Raw genomic sequence first — 22,562 nt, 5'->3', positions numbered from 1 at the left:
TCCTAAAGAATTGAATACATGATATATTGCAAGGTTACGAGCTCTTTCTTTAAGCTGCATAGTTAAAAAACACAACGTGGAATGAAGAATAAGTTTTTATTAAAAAGGAGTGGAAATTTCCTAAGGTTTACATCAGACATTTAAGCCTACACATAACATATTTGTAACTATTAAATGCATCTTCATTTTAGAAAGCTAATAAATAAAAGAAAGAATTACCTCATAACCTCTGGAACTGTTTTGTATTCCAAAATGTGGAGTACCTGGGTCTGAACACGTATTGTGAGCTGGATCTAATGTAAAATGTGAAACACAACAGATATTATTATGATATGGAAAGAATACTCTAAAACTTTTGGCGAAGATTAAGTCATTTAATCAATGCCTACTGATGACAAGAATCGAATTTTTAATGGAATGTGCTGTATTTCCAATTAAATTTCCAAGATAGATCACAGTACTTCGTTTCAATATACTGCCATTATTTTCAGGTGGTTTTGCAAGTATCTTTGGCAGTGTAGCCTTTAGAGTTAGGATTGCATTACTTTTTGCTAAGCTTATCTTTTTAAACCTTTTTGAATATATAGTATATCCCACTATTCACATTGCAGATTGAACACATGGGGAAATATTATTCTTATCCTCTTTCCCAAAGAAAAGCTTAACAATTAAGTTAGATTTCTAAAAACACCCAAACCCCCCCAAAACCCAAACCCAAACCTAACCTGCTGTCTTATAGCAAGTCAAATACTTGAATTTTTTGTATTTTTTCCTGTGTCTTCAAGAAAACAAGTTTCAAATGGATTACTACCTCAGTTGTTGCTTGAGAGTGAAAAGACAGTCAGTCCCCCCACTAAAAAGGTACACCAACAGAATATAACTGATTATCTAACAATCAGTTTCATAAGTGTAATTTAAGGCAGCCTGAAACTAATTTTGATTCAGCAATGTCCGTATTCTGATGGTGTATTCACTTTGGGGTTGCTTAGTCACATACGCCAGGTAGACAGTACTTTGTCTACCAGCGGATCTTTCTATACTATGTGATTCCGTTTTGGGAACCAAGTCTTCTTTTGTGCTCACACTGCAGTATGAAGAATGCAACTCGGGCCTCTTATATTTAAGCTGTAACCATTTTTAGTTTTCTGTAGATGAAAAATTAAATTTATCACATACAATAGTGCAATATGTCATTTCACTCTTGGACAACTTCTATTTTCAATGTTGACCATCAACAGAGCGTAACAATTCAACTGGACCAAACTATGTACCAACGGCTTCAAAGGTTAGGTGGTTGTTGACCTTACATGCAAAAATGAAAACTAAGCACACTCCTGGACTTCAACAGCTTTTACAGCTCAAGAACCTTTTACAAATTATCATCAGCTGGGATGCCATTGCTAATAATAAGACACATGAAGCTGAACTGGCTTTTAAAGATATGTCTCATCTGAAGAAACAGTGGGGAAAAAAAAAAAAAGGAAGAATTCATAAAGTATTTTAAGGAAATCCTCATAATCCAGAAATAGAAAAGCTTGCCATTGTCTGCTATCATATGGTACTTCAAGGCATAGTTGTAGATATTGTTCACTGATCTTAATTTTCAAATTACTTAACAATGGTACCCGTAAATATTTTAGACGGTCTAATATTTTCCTTTTAGGATAATATAAAAATATATCACAAAAGAAAAACTTATGTCTTCAATGCAGTATTTTCTATGTACTTCTATATTATACTATATAAAATATAAATCTAAATGTCATTATGACATTTTCAAATTCAATTCTTCACAATAGACCTGAGATTTAACTTTTGTAAACCTTCTTGCCTCTGTTACAAAACAGAGATGCAAGATGGATTGCCCAGTTTATAAAAAACTATGGTCAGAAGGAGTTTTGAATTCATATCAAAGAATTGCGTTGAGTGTTAATGTCTTAAATTACAAACACAGGCTACTTCAAATAATCACACTTCCTACCCTTTCTCAGTGTGCCCACCCCAGCTCTTCCACAAAGCCAGTATCTCAGCCACAGCAAAATATACAAATGGGCCACAATCCAGATCTAAATGTGTTTGTTTAGAAATATCAAAGACAATTTTTCTATTATAACCCCAAAGCAAGTCATCACAAGTTGGAGCAAATGCCAATGTCAGTGGAAGTTACAAGCGCTCAGCATTTCTCCCTGTTAGTCTGCTTATGTAACATGCTAAAAGCCTATCAGTCAATGAGAAACTGATAGTACTTGGCAGTTTATCAGAATTTCAAAAGATCAGACCCAGCAGGCTTCATCTTTTTGAGCTTGTACAAACCACTTTCACAAACTCTAAAACTTTTTTATTTAGCATCAATTACTGACAAATGCCAGTAGCTCTTCAGTGGCAGAATCTGGTCTTTAATCTGCCAAAGTCTTCCGTGATTCTAAAAATAAATTCTAAAAATAAATGGAACAAATTTACGCACTTGCATGTATTGACATTCTGCATTCCCAGCAGACAAGCAATCATGTAAATTTACAAATGACTTCATATGTGACTGTGTTTATCCTAAAATTTTTATACTCATAACATTATTTATCTGGTTCTTTTTATATTACATAGGCATTTTCTATATTTGGAAAGCTAATTGCTAGATTTATGATACTGTAATAGTTTATCAAGAATATTCTCAGTAGAAACAGCATAAGTAGTGCTAGTTATTACCAATGCATGTTGGCTGAATTCCACTCCAGGTACCATCTGCTTGACAGAACCTTCTTGAAGAGCCTATTAGAATAAAAGGGGATCTGCACTGAAAGCTAACTTCAGATCTGTAGGTGAAACTTTTTCCATTGAGACGTCCTTCTGCTGGAGTACCAGGATCACCACAAAACACAGCTAATAAATAAAAAAGGGGGGAAAAAATGTTATTAAAAAATCAACATGCTTCAACTGAAGTATTCTACATTGTTTTATGTGCAAGTCGGGCATACTGAAAATGAGTGCAAATGCTATGTTCATTTATCTGTGTAGGATTGTAGCTGTAGCTCAGATAAATTCTTGATAGCAAATTAAAATTAACTGATACTCTTACAGTCATTATAAGCATAAAACTTAACCTGGAAAAATAGACCTTTTAATTGAGACACTTAAATGCTGATTAGATTTGGATGACAAAGTAATCTTAAATTAGACAATGCTATATTGTAATGCTTCAAAGTGTCTCCAGTTTTCATGTCGGTCACCCTCAGATGAGTAGGCTGGAAATTTTTGCCCTAATTAATGGAAAGGAAAAATGTTTGTCAGAGTCCTGGCAAGATTTCAAGCGCTGAAAGAGGTGAGTTGGCAGATTTAGAAGCAGCTGAAAAACAAATACAAACAAGATATGAGGGTATGTAGTCGCCTTCAGATAAGAAAAGAATAATTTTAAAAGGAGATCAAGGCTATGAGCTTAAGGGTTAGCATCTGTGTTTTCACCTGTTAATAGAAATGGAAACAGGGAAGAAAAAAAAGTGTAAGGGAAAAATTTAATCATGCTCACCACAAGTCAAATTCAGAACGTTCAGAAAGATTATCAGTAAAGCAAATGGTGATGGGTTCAATTAGATAATAAGAGATGGAGAAGACTTTGGGAAAGGAAGAAGACCATAACCTTAAATGGGCACAACCACTCACTCTCATAACAATTTCAACAACATAATAATAACATACGCTTTTTGGAAGAAGCAGGGGGAATCCTGCAGCAATCCATGTATTACCTGATCTAGCTGAGACCTTTTTATACTTTGAGAAACTTACTATAGACTGAGACAACTAACTGTAGCTTTAGTGAACCCCAACATAACTGTATCCTGAAAACTTACGCAAACATTGTGGGATGTCTCCCCGCCAAAATCCTCGACCCTCACAGGAGAGAATAGCTGTGTTAGATAGCTGATAGCCTTCTGCACAGCTGTAACTCACACTGGCACCCCAGCGATAATCAGATCCTTCCACCTTCCCATAGAGTACTGTTGGAGGGGGTCCACAGGTAATAGCTGTGTCACAAAAAGAGAAGTTTCAATTTCAAGACTTTATAGGGTTTAGAAGAATGCAACATAATATCTACTCATATTTTTGAAACTAAAAAAATAAAAATATTTCACACTGTTCAGTTCTAACAAAGCATTCCTGTGCTAGCAAAGCAGTCTGTAATAGACAGAAAACCAATTTAAATACAAAAATACAACCTCTAAATTTAGGAAGACCATGAGCTCTAAGTTGCTGGAAGCCAGAAGAGTATATAGCTTACCCAGTTCTGAATGTCTTCGCTACATATTCATTACTGATTATTATTGGCAACAGGCTACTGAGCTAAGTATATTTTTTCAATGAATATGATTTCTTTAAATAAATATATTTCTATGATTCTACAATTCTAAATACTTGGATTTTATTTTGAACTAATTCTGCAGCACTTTTTAAAGTCCTTAATACTACTTTTTTAAATTCACCTGCTCATTTTCTAAGGTTTTCAGCACACAATGGACACTGACTTTTTTGATAGTCAGCGGCTACGACTCTTTGAAAATTTGATGTTTTCCAGCTTCTGAAAGACTGCCCAAAATGATGAAAACTGGAATGACCAAGTTTATATTTACACATCAGTTCTTTCAACAAAAATCACAACCATAAAATCCCTCAAACATTTATTTTTACAACAGAAAATGTGGTCAGTCAAATACAGATGCAAAAATTTAATTAGTAGGCTAGACTTAAGACATCACTTAAAGCGGTGCTAGATATGTTGGCAGTCTAGGCCTTTCATAAGCAGAAGACACCCTAGGCTGTTAAATTTACTCCCTCAGCTACTGTAGTAGTGCTAACAATTTTCACTAGGCTGCCTTATTTGCCTTTCAGCCTCATCCCCACTATGACCTTTATGTTGGCACTTCTAATTAGCTATCTGTGAAGCACCTTTTGGCTATTTATGATGACTGCACTACTGCAACAAGGGGAACTTTTATAGAAAGTCTGCCTTCTCTAAAATTCTGTAAAGGATCCCTTTACAGAATTTTGGCCATCTAATCCAAGATAAAAGGTCCCGCAAAAGAAAATGGGTACTTTGTTCCTAGTATTTTAAACTGAGCATTCTGATAATCTTCATTGAAGACTGATTTCATTCTAGTAGTCATTAATGTCGCTATTCTAACTAATATTATAGCACAGCATATGTGCAAAATAAATACAAATTTTACAGAAATACTTATCTAAATGTTTTGGTTCGTTTTCATATTAATTGTCCCAGAGAATATTTTGACAATTTTCTTATAAATAAAGACAGTGATTAGTGAATTTCACATATAGTATCAAAACAGTATTTGTAAACCAATTAAGTTCAAATGCACACCTTTGCAAATTGGTTTACTCTGGTTCCAAGTGCTATCTTTTACACAACGCATAGTAGATGAACTGGCAGGCTCCATCAAGTATCCTGGATTGCACTGATAGCTGACTGTCTTATTAAAGGTAAAATCATTTCCAAACTGAATTCCATTTGCTAATGCACCTGGATCTCCACAGCTGATCACTAGTGAGGAAAAGAAAAAAAGGTAGGGTTTTTTTTTTAATAAACATGGAATGAAACACTGAACTACATATAGCTAATGTCCTTTTTTGTACTGCATAAAAGAAAAATTTTGATCAATATATTTCACACAAAAATAATCTTTAATTTTTAGTTAAAAATTAATATTTTTGAGGCATTGCAATAGTGTGGGCCAAATATGATGTTTTTTAAATACAATATCTTAAGCCAGTATGCTCTACTGCAGACTGTTATGTTAGTGGTAGTTCTGACAGGAATTTTTCTTCCTCCATAGTGAGATCTGCCACATTATGCTTATGTTGATGGTACAATATGATTCCAGGCTAAAGGAAACTCTAGAGGAACAGCTATTCTTGGAGTAATGTTATACTTAATGTTGATATTCATGAGGTAAATAAATACAAAAAGTTACCTATGTATCCACCTTAAAGTAAGACAGTTTTGGAAACATCTAGTATTTTTTAAAAGGGCATGTACCTTTAGATATATGAAATATTCATGTATTACAAAAGAGATGAGTGAGGAAGAAATGTGTTATTTTATCTAACAAAATAATCATTTTCAGTAGAAAGGCTGGATGACTTACTACCTTAAAGCTTTAGAGGAAGAAAGTTCATTTCTGACCTGTGCAGTCCGGAGCAGTGCCAGTCCATGTCCCATTAGCAGTACAATGTCTGGTAGTTAACCCTGAAGTTTTGTAACCTTCCCAGCAGGCATAAATAACTGAGCTGGAGAATAATATTCCGTCTGTGTATATTATCATACCATTGGCTGGGGTGCCAGGGTTCCCACAAGATACAGCTGTGAAGAAAAGGGTAAAAAAAAATCAGTATTTTCATGACAGGTGACTAACTGAAAAAAAAAAAAAAAGTAGGTGAATATGCTGCCTCTTTAAAAAAACTACAGCAAGTTTAGTAAGAAAATGTTTAATATGTGTATTCTTGAATCAATATCTTTTTTCTCTTTGTTAATATGATCACTTTACTTGCATTTGTTTTGTTTTGTTTCTTCTATTGCTAATTAAACAGTTTGCACTGCTTGTTCCATTCCACCTGATACAGTCACGGGAGAGAAGAAAGCTCATTCAGGACTTTCTGACAGACCTGTGCTTCTGTTTGCCTTTGAGCATGTTTTTCTGTTTTTTTCCTGTCTTCTAGTATCTCTTCTTTCAATTGTAAAAATGCATAAATAGTAAACTATGATCTTCCTGATGATTTCTTTTTTTTAATCAAGAAAAGTACATACATCCTGTATTGGCCTCCATACCTTTTCAGCACCTGTAGCTGTACATTAAGACAACGACTATGTTTAGCTTCTTACATCCAAGACGTTGACAGTTGTGTACTTTACTTTGACTACATGTTGCTTTTTTGGGAGGGTTTAACAGTTCGGCTTTTTTTCCAATGGACCAGCCAATCATGAGAAGTATATGTTTGTTTCGAATTCTTCTAACAACTTTCCTGTAAAGCATCTTTATTTGATCATGCCACCAGACAGGCCACTGGCAAAAGTATAATAACGTTCCATTGACGGACAGATTACTCCATAGGAATAAATTAAAATAAAACTATCATGAGGTTAAGAGATTAAAACGGTTAATCAAAAGTTAATAAGAAATGTGCATCTAAATCAAACTCTTTCCTTCAGTCTTCCATGGAGGATGAAGTGGGTTTTAAGACTGGGAGGACATACTTCAACAGTCTTTTGCACAGCTTTCATGAGCTGGCAACTCCTTTCTACTCTTCCCACAGCACAAATAAGTGTAGTCTCTTCTGAAGTAAAATGATTTGTCTAATACAATGATATGATCAAATATAAGTATGATTAAACTTAATGGCTCGGAATATTGTGGTGGATTAGCCTTGGCTAACAACCAAATGCCAACCCAGCTGGTCACTCACTGACCCCTTCTCAGCAGGAGGGATGACACAGCTCATGGGTTTTGATTAAGACGGGGAAAATGCTTACCAATTAGCACTGTGGGCAAAACAGACGCAACTCACGGACAATTCCCTTAATTTATTGCCAATTAAAATAAATTTGGATAGGGACAAAAAGACAGACATTAAAACACCACCTTTCCTCCTCTCTTTCCCAGAGTTAACTTCATTCTGTCACTTCAGGCTTCTCTACCTGCCCAAGTGCTGTAGAAGGGACAGAGGATGGGGAGTTATAGTCACTACACAGCAGTTTGTCTCTGCTGCTCCTTCCTCCTTAGAGAACTGGAGGAATTCCAGTTGTCATTATACCTTGAGCTGCAAAAAAAGAAGCATGGTCAGTGGGTCAAGATTTTCCCCCCCTACTCCACTTTTGTGAGATCCCACCTGGAGTACTGCATCCAGCTCTAGGGGCCCCAGCACAAGAAAGGCATGGACCTGTTAGAGTGGGTCCAGAGGAGGACTACAAAAATGATCAGAGGGCTGGAACACCTCTCGTCTGAAGAAAGGCTGAGAGAGTTGGGATTGTTCAGCCTGGAGAAGAGAAGGCTCTGGAAAGACCTTACTTTGGTCTTTCAGGCTGAGTAGGGCTTTAAGCAACCTAATCTACTGGAAGATGTCCCTGCCCATGGCAGAGATGTTGGACTAGATTATCTCTCAAGATCCCTTCCAACCCAAAACATTCTATGTTGCTATGCTAACACAAATAAACCAAGTTAAAGACCACGTGAAGATACTGGTCAAGATTCAACACTGAGCTGCATTGAGAAAGCTTAGATGCAATGATTTACAGAATTTATGTGCAGAGAACAAGTCTGCAAATACTAAACATTTTACAAAATGGTAATTTGACAGTAGCTGACAATAAAATAATCCTTAAATTACTTATAATACTTAATTTACTTATTAAATTTCCTCATATTTCCTTAATTCAGTTTATTGCGTCTTCCTATTTAAGTGAATCACAGAATCAAAGAATTACAATCTCAAAGAATGGTTGAGATTGGAAAGGACCTCTGGAGGTAACCTGGACAAGCAAGGCCACCAAGTGCTAGTTGCCCAGGAACATATCCAGATGGCTTTCGAGCGTCTCCAAGGATGGAGACTCCACCACCTCTCCGTGCAACCTGTGCCAAGTGCTCAGTCATCCTCACTGTAAAAAAAAGTATTCCCTGAATTTGAGACCTCCTGTGCCCATTGCCTCTTGTCCTGTCAAGATGCCTGGTGCCATCTTCTGTGCAGCCTGCCTTCAGATATTTACATATGTTGGTAAGATTCCCCGAGCCTTGTCTTCCTTAGGCTCAACAGTCTCTTTCAGCCTTTCTTCACAGGAGAGATGCTTTAGTTCCTTCTTCATCTTAATGGCCCTTTGCTGGACTGTCTCCAGTAAGTTCATGTCTCTCTCGTACTGAGGTGGCCAAAACTGGATGCAGCACTCCAGATGCTACCTCACCAGTGCTGAGTAGATGGGAGGGATCACTTCTCTCCTAAGGCAGCATGGGATACCATCAACCTTCGTTGCAGCAGGGGCATTTTTTTGAACTTTTTGTTCAACTTGTTGTCCTCCAGGAATCCCAACTGGATGGCCCCCAGCATAATAGTTAGAATATAATAATATAGATAATAGAATAGTATAGATAATACTATAGATAATAGTATAATAGTCTAGATAATAGAATAATATAATAGTATAGATAATAGAATGATGTAATGGTTAGAGATTATAGAATTCATTAAAATGAACACAATTGGCCAATTAAAAATTACTCTGAGTATCACTGATATTTGGAGTAATACCTAATTGTCTTTGTTTTAATGAAGTCTTATTCACTTTTTATGTGCAAAAATTTCAAATACGGAAGAGAAAAATTAAGTTGTTTGGAACTTGAACTTACAGGGTTGAAAAGGTGTTCTTCACCTAATCTCATCCTTATTTATACTAAACAGGAAACAATTGAAGAAGAAGAGAAAAACTGAAAGAAAGGTGGGGGTTTTTTGACTTTGTGGTTTGGTTTTTTTTTTCTTTCTGAAAACAGACGGTTGAAGCAAAAAGATAAAGAAAGGAAAAACAGCAGCATCGAACTCCGCTAATTGCCACTGAGTGCTGCTGTCCTACTATACTTAATATCTTCATGCAAAGGAAGAAGAAAGGATATTGAAAAACTTTAATTTCCTGCTGAAAATACTGATCCTATGCCCACTGCCATTTTCATACATTTATGGAGATATCTACATTGACAGAAGATTAGTCTGTGCTGAAGAATACTGCAAAAGAACAATTATTAGATGAGGAAGGATACTGTGATAAAATTCCTAGGTGAAAAAACATAAGGAACAAAAGTATTTTGTCCTAACTTCCATTTCACCATTTAGCATAGCAGACAACAGATACTACAGAATCCATCAACTACAATTAATTAGACAAAGTATCTTTTCAAATATTTTGGAAAACAAGAATTCATTTTAAAACTGAATCTAAAGTCTTCCATTACTGCTTTCTAACTCTGACAGTGCATAAAAAGTGTAAAAATTATTTATTATATCTCATTCTAAAATGTGATTTCTGGAAATTTTCTCAGTCACATTTTATCTGAAAGAGGTAGCATACAGTATATGCCATAAGAAATGGTCTAACTTATGTGGAGAAATATACATTAATTTATACTTAGTTAAGAATACAACATTATTTTATGATCTGTTCATGTATAGACATTACATAGAAAGAAAAGATGAAAATATTGTATTGTTAGCAGATGGATGACAGCTTTATTTATCGCTCCATTTTCATGTCTTCAATCAGAAGTATTTGTTTAATTTTACATTTAACTCACGTAAGTATTTCCTATTTTCAGGCTCAGTATTTGTTTAACTAGAATTATTTTCTTACAATCTTCTCTTAAATATACATTCCAAAACTTTATAAGTTTGGATGTAGGTTTTCAAGCAAGAAATGAACTGCTTGCAAACTTTTTAATATCAAATTTCTGCAGAGCAATATGAAAGCATATTTCTGGCACAGAACTTTTTAATTAAAGAATAGAATGCCATTAATAAATGCCATTCAATGGCATCATAAATGCCAATGGTATCAATACCTACCTTCACACACAGGCTGTATACCGGACCAGGAACCGTTAAGCAGGCATGTTCGTTCTGCAGATCCTCTCAGCTGATAACCCATTTCACATGAAAAACGTAGCAGACTTTTTATTTTGAACTCATCCCCTAGTCTAGACCCATGAGCTGGTATTCCTGGATCATCACAATAGCCAGGATTATTTCCTATAAAACACAACAGAACAAAATCATTGGAAGAGATGCTATGGGCAAATGTAGTGGTAGCAAAAATACTCTCTTGTGAAGAGTACTATTAACAGCATTGTTTCTGTCATAATTTAATCACTTTTCTTTCAGTGTGAGAGTGGGAAACCAAAGCCAAAGATGAAAATAACATGTCTTTTTAACCTTATCTCGGACCTATATAGACCTAAGCATAAAACGTGATATAAATAAAATACAAAAGTTGCAAACACAGGAAGAACCTCTGTCATTTATTGCCAGTTCAACAAATTTGTTGTCCTTTCAATATAACACTTTCTACACTATATTGTTCAACAGAGATAGATTTCTCATTTTCCTGAGGAATCACCTTGCTCTAAAGATGGTGCCACGTCATGTTCTACCTTAGGAAGTTCAATTCTGCATCAGTAACAATGTTTTAGTTACACTAGATATATCTTCCCCATCAGAGGAGATGACTACAGTGGTCTTTAATGATTCAAAAATCTATTGAGTCTATCAAAATACTATCATATTTGTGACTGATATATGAAAAGTCTAAATTATTAGCAATTAAAATCTCTTTCCACCAGCATAAGAATTTCTCTTGTGGTGGGAAATGGTGGGTAACAGCACTAGAGGGCTCTGACCTTAAAAATTTTGAAGTGTTGGTGCAATCTCAGATCTGGCATTTTTTACAGGATAAAAAGGTGAAAGTGACATAAACATGGGCTTCAGATAAGCAAGAAAAGGCCAATTCTGTGTGGAAAAAGATTTCTCATTAGGAAATTTTCAGCTCTATGTAAGTGTTCCCTTACAAAACTTATTAATACACTGTGGATGTCCTTAGTAGCCAATCCTTGTCTGAGCTCTTGACTTCAACAAAACCATGTAATGTTTTATGGCTTCTTCTAAATTTGCATAGTTAGTCTAGAGGAGAGTAAACTGTTCTTGTACTTCCTGACAGCACCAAGAACATTGCAGAGGTTTCTAGTATTTGCACACTGTGGCACTAATAAAGAATATTAAGTTAAAAGAGTTACATAAGAGTTACTGTAAATAACTCTTACATAAAGAGTTACTGTAAGTTAAAAGAGGAACATAATGTATGAATTTTACATCTAGCACTTTTGTTGTGGTGGTTTTTAATCAACATTTTCCTATTTGACAACCTTTGTTTACACAAAACAGTATTCATGAAAATAAAATTTAATACATGCATCCTCTTTAAGCAGAACTCTACCATATTGTAAATAGTATTTTGTGGCTTCTATATACTGTGGTATACAATATACTGTATCTAGATATACAGATATACAGGTATCTGACTGTAGTTAAAAATTGCTTGAGAATAATCTTCTTAATGTAATTACAAGAGGGCATTCAGATGATGCTTGGTACAAGTACCTAAACAGTGAGGGAGAGTCCCACTCCAGTGGCTGTCTTCTTGGCACTCCCTAGTAGAATTTCCTATGAGCCTTCGACCCGCTGTGCAAGAATAGTGAATTATGGAGCCATATGTAAATTTGTCTCCTGAAAGAACTGCATTGGCAGGTACCCCAGGATGTCCACAAGAAATGGCTAACAGAGGAAAGAGCACAATATTATATGATGCTTTCATGGCACAGAAAAATACTATTATAAACTTTAAATATGAGACTATTTCCACACAACATAAACTTCTGTCTGTATTTCAACTCCTCCATATCTTCAGTTTTGCTGTTGCTGCAGATGATTTACTGGTCATTTGTTAGATTAAATATGAACATGTAGAACTAACCCATCCAGTTTAGCCTTTCCATGAAAATATACAGAGCTCTCTTTCCTCATCAATTCCTGTTCACTGTCCTTCCCTACAAATAACACACACTATTTCTGTTAAGGTTGGGAAAGGAGAAACCCAACAAGGTTAATGTTGCATTTTGTTTATATATTACAGACATGATAATGGTAAGTAGATTTATAATATCTGTAAAATAACTAGATGCAGTTTAGGCAGTATGGAGAAACAAAAAACCTTCATCTGTCCTCACAGAAATGTGTGGCACAGTGATCAAGAGGAATTACTGATACTGATTACTGATAATTTTTGTAAATTATTAGTTATATTTATGCTTAAGTTAATGTAAGCATTTTGTTTGAGAAAAAAAATCAGATAAACAGTTTTGGTACAGTATAACTTGCAAACAAGTAGTTCAGATGCTATATAAGGAAATACATGTCATGTTAAGGTGAACTAGAAATCAAATCCTGAATGCTTTTTGTGTAAAACTTAGGTCATCCAGTAAAGAGAGACAGAACCAAAGAAAATAAATTTTACATAACTCTTTTCTTACTCTTGAACTAGAACTGTTCATGGTAAACATTGTGTCCACTTTGGGTTCAAAATTTATCTCACCAACCTCTCCAAGCATTTTGCTCTATCACCAAAAGCAATCTTACGCTTGAAAAAAAAGAGATTATCACCGATAACATTTGAAAAGTCTCTCACTTGAAAAGACTCTGAGTGACTTTGTCTTTGAATAGATAAATAGATCTTTCTCATACAAAGAGCTCTATTCATTCCTTCTTCTAAATTTGCATTTACTGAGCAAACTAAAACTGAGTTTTTCTTCAGGTAAAGAATTTTCGATTTGTCCTTATAATATTTAGGATTCAGATAGTGATTAAGATCATCAGCAGAAAATTAGCAGCAGCTAATCCAGGAGGTGTCTGAGGATTTTAGGCACCTCCCAGGCTCATTTGAAAGTTCCCATGGCCTCAAACAATCATCCCCAGAGCAAGGTCAGTAATTGCTATTCTAAGAGGATGGACAACTATGAATTTCCTCAAGCTCTGCCTAAAATAAGAAAGCCATGTAAATGCTATCAAACTTCTGAAATACTTCATGTGGAATGATGGGTAGCTATTCTAGGCAATTTAGATTCCTCATCCTCTTCTGCCCCTTGCATAAGGAGTGTCCCTTCACACTGAAATCCCGGTCGTGGAAGTAGAAAGGGATCACTGACAGAACGGGGCCACAGACATAATGGTTTTTCTAAGATACAGAGTGAGGCACATGCTTGCATCAGTAAAGCACTTTTACCAAATGAACAATTCTATGAAAAAGAATCAAAATTCTGTAAAACAAAAATTTTAAAATCATCTAATGTATTTGGAAATTAAATTTTACTTTCATTTATTATTTCCTATAATAGCACTGTAACTCAGAAATCTCATGTAAAAAAATGAATAGTGATCAGAGAAGAAAAATAGCTCAGTGAAAAAATGAAAGTCAGCCAAACAGTCATTTTCTAGAGAGCTGAAGCTAACTGAGTTGATTATATGAAGTACTAGAAGATTTCCTCTGTCTCTGAGGAAAAAGTGATGGAGGAAGTATGATGTGAAAAGACCGTCTTGAGCAAAATTTTCCCACACAACATTTCATCGATTCATTCTCACATACACACTTCAGTACAACTGAAAAAAAAAAATTAACTCTGAGACAGGCATTAATTGTCTTAGGCTATCAATCTAAATGGTAACATATAAATAATAATTTTAGATTTCCCTAGCTGTTTTCAGATAACTAACAATACACCAGAAGGAGAAATTAATCTTAACTTTCTGGCATTTGAAATAATATCTCCATAGTTCCCTCTAATCCGATTTTTAATAATGACAAGTTGCATGACATCTTGACATCTTTTCTTAATGTTTTCTTACTGAGCTCTGCAATTTGGAATATGCTGATCCTGAAGTCCAACTGTGTTCCTCTATACATGGCTATACTTTTTTTTTTTTTTTTTTAAATCTGTCATGACTAAAATTCATGCACCACTCTTTAACGTTAATTCAAGTGAATGAATACTTACACAAACACTTCGGTAGCGATCTATCCCATAAGCCATTAGCTTTACAAGTCAAAGCAGATGAGCCCAACAGATAAAAGCCCTTTTTGCAATGGTATGCCACACTTGTACCATATTTGAAACTTTCAGGATAATTCTGCTGTCCATGCCGAATTGCATTTTCCACAAAGCCAGGATCAGAACAGTTCACCACTGTAAGACAGAGTGTTCATCACTGATGCATAATACTAGCGTTATAAATAAACTCTGGGGTTTTTTTCTTACTTCACTAGCAGCTCATGACTGTGGTCCATTTGATATCCTCTGTGTTTTTTATTTCATTTAAATATTGATATGTTGACTCCTAAGTAAGTCTCTAGATATTTCTGCTTTGAAAGTAATATTATGATTTTACTCCAGTTCTTGTAAAAGTCTTGGACAGACAAGTGTTTTGAAGATGAAAGAGAAATTGGAGGAATTTTTTATCATTCTCTTGTTAGGCTTAGTTTGATCTTCTATTTTATTTCTTTGTGAAAGAAACCAAATTAAAATCAAACCAGTAAATAGTTACAGTAACACTTTAGAATTTTCTTTTTTAATTTCCTGTGATGATAAAAATTCCTTCCGACATTTACAAGAACATTTTCTGCTATTAATGTGTACAACAGGAAAAGGAAGGTGGTGAAAACCCAAATATTTTAGCATAAACACCTAAAAAAATATTCATTTTGTCATGACTGTTCTATTTTTACAGAAGGTATATCTGACCTCCCCAGTCCTTTGGTTTATACTCTGCAGTGAATATGATGGTTTTTTGGCAGAAGATTATGGTAAGACACTGAGGTGTCCACTGCAAACTCCTAATTTAACTATCTATCAATCGGAAAGCTATCTGAAAAGTTATAAATGCCTCCTCTATGCCTCCCCTGTCTTCACTCTAAACATAATGGTATAAATAAAAAAATACTTAGTATACTATTAGTATTATAAATTACAGCTCATCAAACAACGGCAAGAATCAACATTTCAAGTATATCCTTGAGTTCAAATTAATTTTCACAAAAAAGAAACCAGTGGAGAAGAACATCAGATAGCATTACTATTTTAAAGGTAAGACATATGGAGACACTAATGCAATCTTTTTTACTCAAAAGGTTTTTATCATACATATAATTTAAATTTACTGATCAGCTAACACACTAGAACAGGTCAGCTTTTGCAAATGTTTATTCATTGAAAGAATATTTCATTCAATAAGTATATTAACAAAATACTAACAAACATCTTAAAATTTAATTTTGTGAGAAAACCAGTTAAAGCTGGTTTTATTTTTCTTTCTCTTTTAAAGCCGCAATCTTAAAAGTATTAAACATTCATGATTTTATTCTTGCATTGGATTCTAGACAAGCATATACCTAGATCTAAAGAACGTCCCATATGAACTCAAATTTTTCCTTCATAACAATTATTTTACAAGTAGTATTTGGAGGTGGGAGGAGAACACTCTTTGACATGAAGCAAACCTATCTGCCATTCACTGATTATTATTGAAAACACTGAAGATAAAATTACACAGAAAAGCAAGGTACATTTAAAAATCATTAGGTATTACAACAACATAAAGCATTAGTAAGGCATTTTCTGGACTGATGAAGAGACACAGTTAATGGAAGAGGCCTACTTTTTATTTTCCTGAGGAGTAGTAATTGAAACTATTCCCATTCCATTTTATGGTTAATCCTATGAAATAATTCACCAGAGAAGTTATATTTACCTTACATTATAACAGTTTAGTTTATATTTCATACTACCAACGTTTAATTGAACTTATTGTTATAACCTTATAGATATTACACATATATCAAACATAAGTAGGTTCAATAAATAAATGTTTACTCTCGGATTTCACTGACAGAAGCAAATACCTTTTTACCTCCTGACTTATTTTCTGTCCTATAGAAGAGGCAAAAATGCGAAGTCCTAAAATCTCACTAGTCTTTGGAAGTTGTTAAAGATTTGGATGCAGAAGTTGTGTCTCTGTACTTGCTCTGAACAACTCTGAAAATTCCTGCTTCTGGGGATATCTATTTAAGAGTACTATTGGGAGAAACTGCTTTATTCTTTTTACATTATAAATTCTTTCACACTGCTTTTTTCTGTTATTACTAAGCACTGTCATCTGAGTTATTTCACTGGCAGTGTAACTATTACTGTAGAACAGGGACACAAATAAAGTTTGTTCGTGTCAGGCCACTGACATGAAGTCCTACCAAAACATTAAGCTAGATTTGAATGAGCTAATGTCTGTATTCACAGTGCAATTCTGTGTTACAGAAACTAGCACAGCTCCCAGAAGCAATGCACACTGCATCCCAATTAACCCTGTTTCTTAGGCAATTAGATGTGGTGTAGTGCTGTGTAGATGCTGCTGTAAGGCTTCTGCTTCTGGAACTAGCCTGCATCCTCTGCATAGTTATAAGTTGCTGTGTAAAAACATATCCTTAAACTCAGTTTCTCTACATATGTATATACTTTCCTAAACATTTGAAGCTATGCCTGTATCAACATGAAGAGTACTAGTACTTGTTCTCTGGCATGAAGTCATCTTGCTGTTGTACTCTGCTACCCTCCAGGCTAGGATTAAGTTTCTCCGAACTGCCCATCAGGAATGGTCCCACTTCCCATGCTAACCCCTGAACTATGCTCCGAACAATTCCTGTGGATGTGCTCCTTGGTTCAAATGAAGAAGTTATGGGAGGGTAGAGGCAATTAAGTACCCATGCCTAGGCACAGTTTAGTTTGAATATATAGATACATTTAATTTCAAATGCAGAAGTGAATACTTCACAATCTATTTAGCTAAAATTGCTATTATATGGTAATGCAGTTTGATCCCCAACTTCACAATAACACAGTAATAAGGTTGTATGGAGTATCTGTACTGGTACAGAACTAAACTCAGGTTTTCTGAGACCTATGTCCATGCTCTAATCAGTACACCATTTTGCAATGAAACTTCAACCAAACAGCAACTAGAACAAAACGATGCTTTTCTATTCTACTGATATCTACTTATTTTAGCAACCATCTTGATTACCAGCAAAAGCAGCTCTTTCTTAAATGATCTTTACAGGTAAAAAAGTATGGAAGTTAATTGTCTTTTATGAGTGTAAAAATCTTCTGGAATAAAACCCAAAAAACCTAATAATTTAAAGGTGAATTAATATCAATTTAACAATAAATTTAAAACTTCTCTGTATTAGAAATTTTATGCTGGTGCAACTAGAACTCCTTGCAGTACTTACACAGATCCACAGGAAAGGTGCATGTTTAGTAGCCTGCTTTTAATATTATCCACGTTTGTTTTAACTCAGTATAGAGCTTTAGAAATTGGTTACATGCAGCTTAAACAGTACATATACTATTACAGTGAGATGTCATTCATGAAAACACAAAGTAGAAATTTACATGTGAACACATATTACTGGACTTTTTTCCAAGCTATAGGTCAAGACTCATATTGCTTGTCTACCTAACTTAGTTTCTTGTGAATGTGCAAAATCTTCAATAATGTGAGAGATTTCCAGTATGTTTCATATTTTTCTTCTATTTGAATAGAATATTCCAATATTAAAACTGGAAGAATTTGTCCAGTTAGTTTCAATATTCTGTTTCAACTAAGCCAGTGTATATCTTAGTCCAATAATAATGATTTTCACTAAATTGCCGCGGAACAAACATTTTGTTTGTTCTTTTGCAAGAATCTTCCTCCATAAGATTTCTATTTTTAGTTTATTTTTCTGGTGGAATTTTTGGGTGTTGGGGTTTTTTTGTTGTTGTTGTTGGGGTTTTTGTTTGATTTTTTTTTGTCTTAGAACAAAGTTTTTTGCTCTTTTACTTCTTTTCTAGGACTCTAGATGTTAAATACAAACAGGTTATACTTCCAATGCCAGGAAAAAAGTAACGATTGTTCAGAATCAGTGAAAGTAAAAGTACAACAGTGCTTATAAAGGCATTAAAATTAAAAAATGCTCCACATTAATTTTCATCTTAATTTCATTCATTTTCAATCACTTTGCTCCTACATGAAAGCTAGCACAGAAACAAAGACATGAGTAAATTTGAAGACTGAAAATTATATATTTGAGGAAGAATGATATAACTCCTGAAATGACATGCAGTACTTTCGAAATGTTTCATCCTTAAGCTTTTGCACTGAAAGCCACAGGAAAGCATAGGTGGCATTGGTGGTTTGCCCTTTGTTTAACTCTTTCTTACAATAAGTGCTTAAAAATAGAATTGTCTGAATAGTAATATTTCCAACTTTTTTTTCCTGGTTTGATTTTGTTCAGGTAAGAAAAATAAAACAACAGTAAAACCATTAATTTGGGCTCATTAATTAATGGATTATCAGTCATGTGGAAATCTCATCTGGGAGTTGTGAGAACTCCACAATACTGGAAAGTACTATTTCTCTAATCATGATAGTGAATACTTATTTTATTTCTAGATCAAAGTATAAACTGTTTTCTTTAAAAATAGAGTGAAATGCTGTATAGATAAAAATATTTTAAAAATAAAAATAGTAAAATAAACAGTGAAATTACATTTTAGAATATTTCCAAAAGAAAGAGCAAAAATGTTTGTTCCACAGCAATTTAGTGAAAATCATTATTATTGGACTAAGATATACACTGGCTTAGTTGAAACAGAATACTGAAACTAACTGGACAAATTCTTCCGATTTTAATATTGGAATAGTCTATTAAAATAGAAGAAAAATCTGAAACATACTGGAAATCTCTCACATTACTGAAGATCTTGCACATTCATGAATAAAATTATTTTCAAAAATTCTTCCCATCCTATGGATTACTCAAGCCTTTCTCTAGGTTTAATTTTTAATAAGCATTCACAACAGTATTCACAACAGCTGTCCCTTTTATTAGTGCAGTTGAGGTTATTAAAATAACACAAAATAAAATATAACTGCTTAAAAGTAAAAAATTGGTTTAATGGATAAGCCTGCCAAGTTAGCTTCTGAAAAGCCAGTATTAGTAATTAAGAAAAAAGAACTTTGTTTCATGAAGATATGCTGCCCTAAAGCTACCCAAAAGCAATTCTAACTGAATTATCTTTGAAACACACTGGGGAGAATAGAAAAACTTAATTCTTCGTGCAGACCAGAAATATGGAATGTTCAAAGAATATATTACACACCCAAAGTATCAATTTGTCTGTGTGATACAGTGTTCTCATTCTTGTACCAGTGGTATCTGTTTAGCCAACTCAGTGATGAATACAATACAGGATAATAACTCAGTGCATAACTTAAGCACGTACTCTTTGCAACAAAATTCTTGCTTCATACATGAAGTCTTAGCAAATGATTATGTAAGAGAATGCTATCCATCAAGCTAAAAAGTAAACAAGATTATGCCTACAGTGCAATTTAACATCAGCTATAGATTTTTAAGTGTATATATATACACGTGTGCTGTTGCTGAAGAGGGCTGCAGTACGGATTACTTCAGAAAACAACTTGAGTTGGCCAGCATACAGAACTAAGGCAGTAGCTTCCCTGATTGCCTTTCACCCTGGGGACTCAGTTGTAAATCAGAGAGCAGACAGAGATTGCTTTCTCTCAATGACAGCTGTCAAGCGTTACATGGGAAATGAATTCTGGCACTCTCAATTTAGTCTGTTGAGAAAAGCAGGAGAATGCTTCAAGTTTGCCCTGATGACTTTGGAACCTCACACTAAGTAGATTCAAACCCTTGAGGACAAAGAAGTGAAAAGACCATGTCAGAGTCCTTTAGGCAGTTTTCTGTTAAAAAGTTGAATGATCATCAAAAAGTACATAATTCACAGTATTTCATCTCTTGTTCTCACTCTTCCCCACCCTCCCCCCTAACAGAAACAACGTTAAGCTTCTTTTTTAAACTTTCATGTCCAATCAACAGTGGTTTTAAACTTTTTTGTTTGAAAAGTATTGCATTAATTTTGGTATCTAGAACATGTATAGGGACTGGCACTCAGAGTGAGTAAGAGTAGAAAATTCACTCTGACTTTATCACAAATTCTAAGAAAGACTGTCTATAAAAAGGGCACTGCTTGTGAAAGCACAATTACAAAATTGTCTACAGAATTTTAGTAAAATTTGGTGCAAAGTCAACAATACACAACAAGAAGAACTTCTTAGTGAAGTAAAGCAAAAAAAACCACGACAACAAAAAAAACCCTCTTCAACTTACAAGCTCACTTTGCTAAAGTCTCAAATACCTGGGAGTCTGATTTTTTTAATTGTTATTTTTACAATGGGGGCCATTGGAGAGTGATTTTATTGTAATTCTGCCATGTAAATCATAAACCTAAAATATTTATTTAGGAAGCAGATTGTTTTGTGTTTTTATATATATTATCAAAATCTATTCAAAATCCAAGGTCCTGAAATCATGTTTCTTAAATTATGAAATTTTCACTGTTGTTAATGCCGTATAAATGTTGCTGGTCATAGTGCAAATTAACACTAATAATTAGCTAAATAATATCGTGGTATAAACAAGATCTTAATAGATTACTAGATTCAATGAAGAATATAGTTCACATTTGTTTGCTTACGAGATGAAAAACGAAGACAGACATCACTTTCATGTTCCAGAATATTTGCCATTATTATAAATATGCCAAATACTCTTTCATTGTGACCAAAAAATGCAGTCATGCAGTCTTTCTTATATTTTCTATTGGAGAAATTCTGCCAGAGTGCTCTGATAACTAACTAGCTAACTCTATACTAAAATAAAAATGCAGTAACAAGTATGATAAAAGAAATTCCATGAACTTGCAGTTATTTTTTGAAGCTTTGAATGGTGTTGGTCCAACTTACTTTATAAACCAACACTTTTCTTTGGAACCCCAGATTAACTAATTTCAAAAGCATTTGTCTCTTGGATACATATAATAGCTCTTCTTTCTATTCCATCCCCAGCATGAACATAGGCATTACACTAGCTGATAGATAAATGTCATTACCTGTCATTTGTGGGCATCTATGTACTAATAGTATCAAAACATTAACTTTTGTCATAGTACTACAAACTCTGAGGTCGTATTTTCAAGTCTTTCTCTTTAGATTCTTCTTGATCAGAGCATTGCTTTTCACATGGGAGTGGAAGTCTATTCAGTGGCCCCAGAAGATGTTACTACTACCTTTTGAGATGTCTGACAAATCTCTAGGCAGATGCCACTCCAGAGAGGTGCCGGAATAATTGTAAGTAAGTCCTGTGTCATCTCTACCAGTTTCAGGTAAATATCTCAGACACTGTATGACATCTCCCACAGCACCTCACCTTCTTATTTAAGAAATTGAAGTTCAGCTCTAGTAAGTCTTCTGAAGGATATCAACATGAATGGATTAGTTATATCTAATATTCGAAGTATGCAAAAGTCTCAACAAAGCCTCTGACTTTGAGAAAACAAAATGGAACAAAACACAATTTTCTCAGCTTATATGATGGAAAACTACTTAAATTCAGAGTTGCTTTATCTTTGGATGAGAACTGGTCATCAATTTCAATCTCATCCACCCTTCTATCAGCTGTCATCAGAAAGGTTATTTTTCTTGTCAGTGAAAGAATGGAACATATTACCACTGGTTCAAATGATGTACCCTTTAATGAAAACATGACAAAATTGACAGTTCCTTGTAGATATCAGATTCTTGATGAGACAAAAAACACTAACTGAGCTTTTCAAGAATCTATCAGTAATGAGAAAGAACAACCTTTCAAATTAGAAATTCAGTACAAAACCAGGATAAATGAACAATTGAGACCAGAATTCTTACTAACAAATAGCCTGGACTTATCGGTATAGACTACAGCATGTGACCTAGCTCAAACCCCTGCAACTCTGCCAAACAGATCTTCCCAGTAAAACATGTCTGGT

General features: G+C 34.4%; 1 protein-coding gene across 4 annotated transcripts in view; it reads right to left on the bottom strand.

The window, feature by feature from the left end:
* The window catches only part of CSMD1 (CUB and Sushi multiple domains 1), a 1,137,242-nt gene that overhangs the window by 25,832 nt on the left and 1,088,848 nt on the right, over positions 1 to 22,562 (bottom strand). For all 4 annotated transcript variants that reach the window (XM_030490098.1, XM_030490097.1, XM_030490096.1 and 1 more), the window contains 8 exons: positions 14,637 to 14,825; positions 12,190 to 12,363; positions 10,603 to 10,785; positions 6,191 to 6,367; positions 5,369 to 5,548; positions 3,843 to 4,016; positions 2,704 to 2,877; positions 220 to 293 (listed from right to left, as the gene is read on the bottom strand). In XM_030490098.1, coding sequence (XP_030345958.1) covers positions 220 to 293; positions 2,704 to 2,877; positions 3,843 to 4,016; positions 5,369 to 5,548; positions 6,191 to 6,367; positions 10,603 to 10,785; positions 12,190 to 12,363; positions 14,637 to 14,825 — 1,325 coding nt within the window. The remainder of the gene's footprint in view (positions 1 to 219; positions 294 to 2,703; positions 2,878 to 3,842; positions 4,017 to 5,368; positions 5,549 to 6,190; positions 6,368 to 10,602; positions 10,786 to 12,189; positions 12,364 to 14,636; positions 14,826 to 22,562) is intronic.

The sequence above is a fragment of the Strigops habroptila genome, chromosome 6 (genome assembly GCF_004027225.2).
Source record: "Strigops habroptila isolate Jane chromosome 6, bStrHab1.2.pri, whole genome shotgun sequence".
Classification (NCBI taxonomy): domain Eukaryota; kingdom Metazoa; phylum Chordata; class Aves; order Psittaciformes; family Psittacidae; genus Strigops; species Strigops habroptila.
Note: the sequence above shows the minus strand (reverse complement) of the source record. Positions and strands in the feature narration are given on the sequence as shown.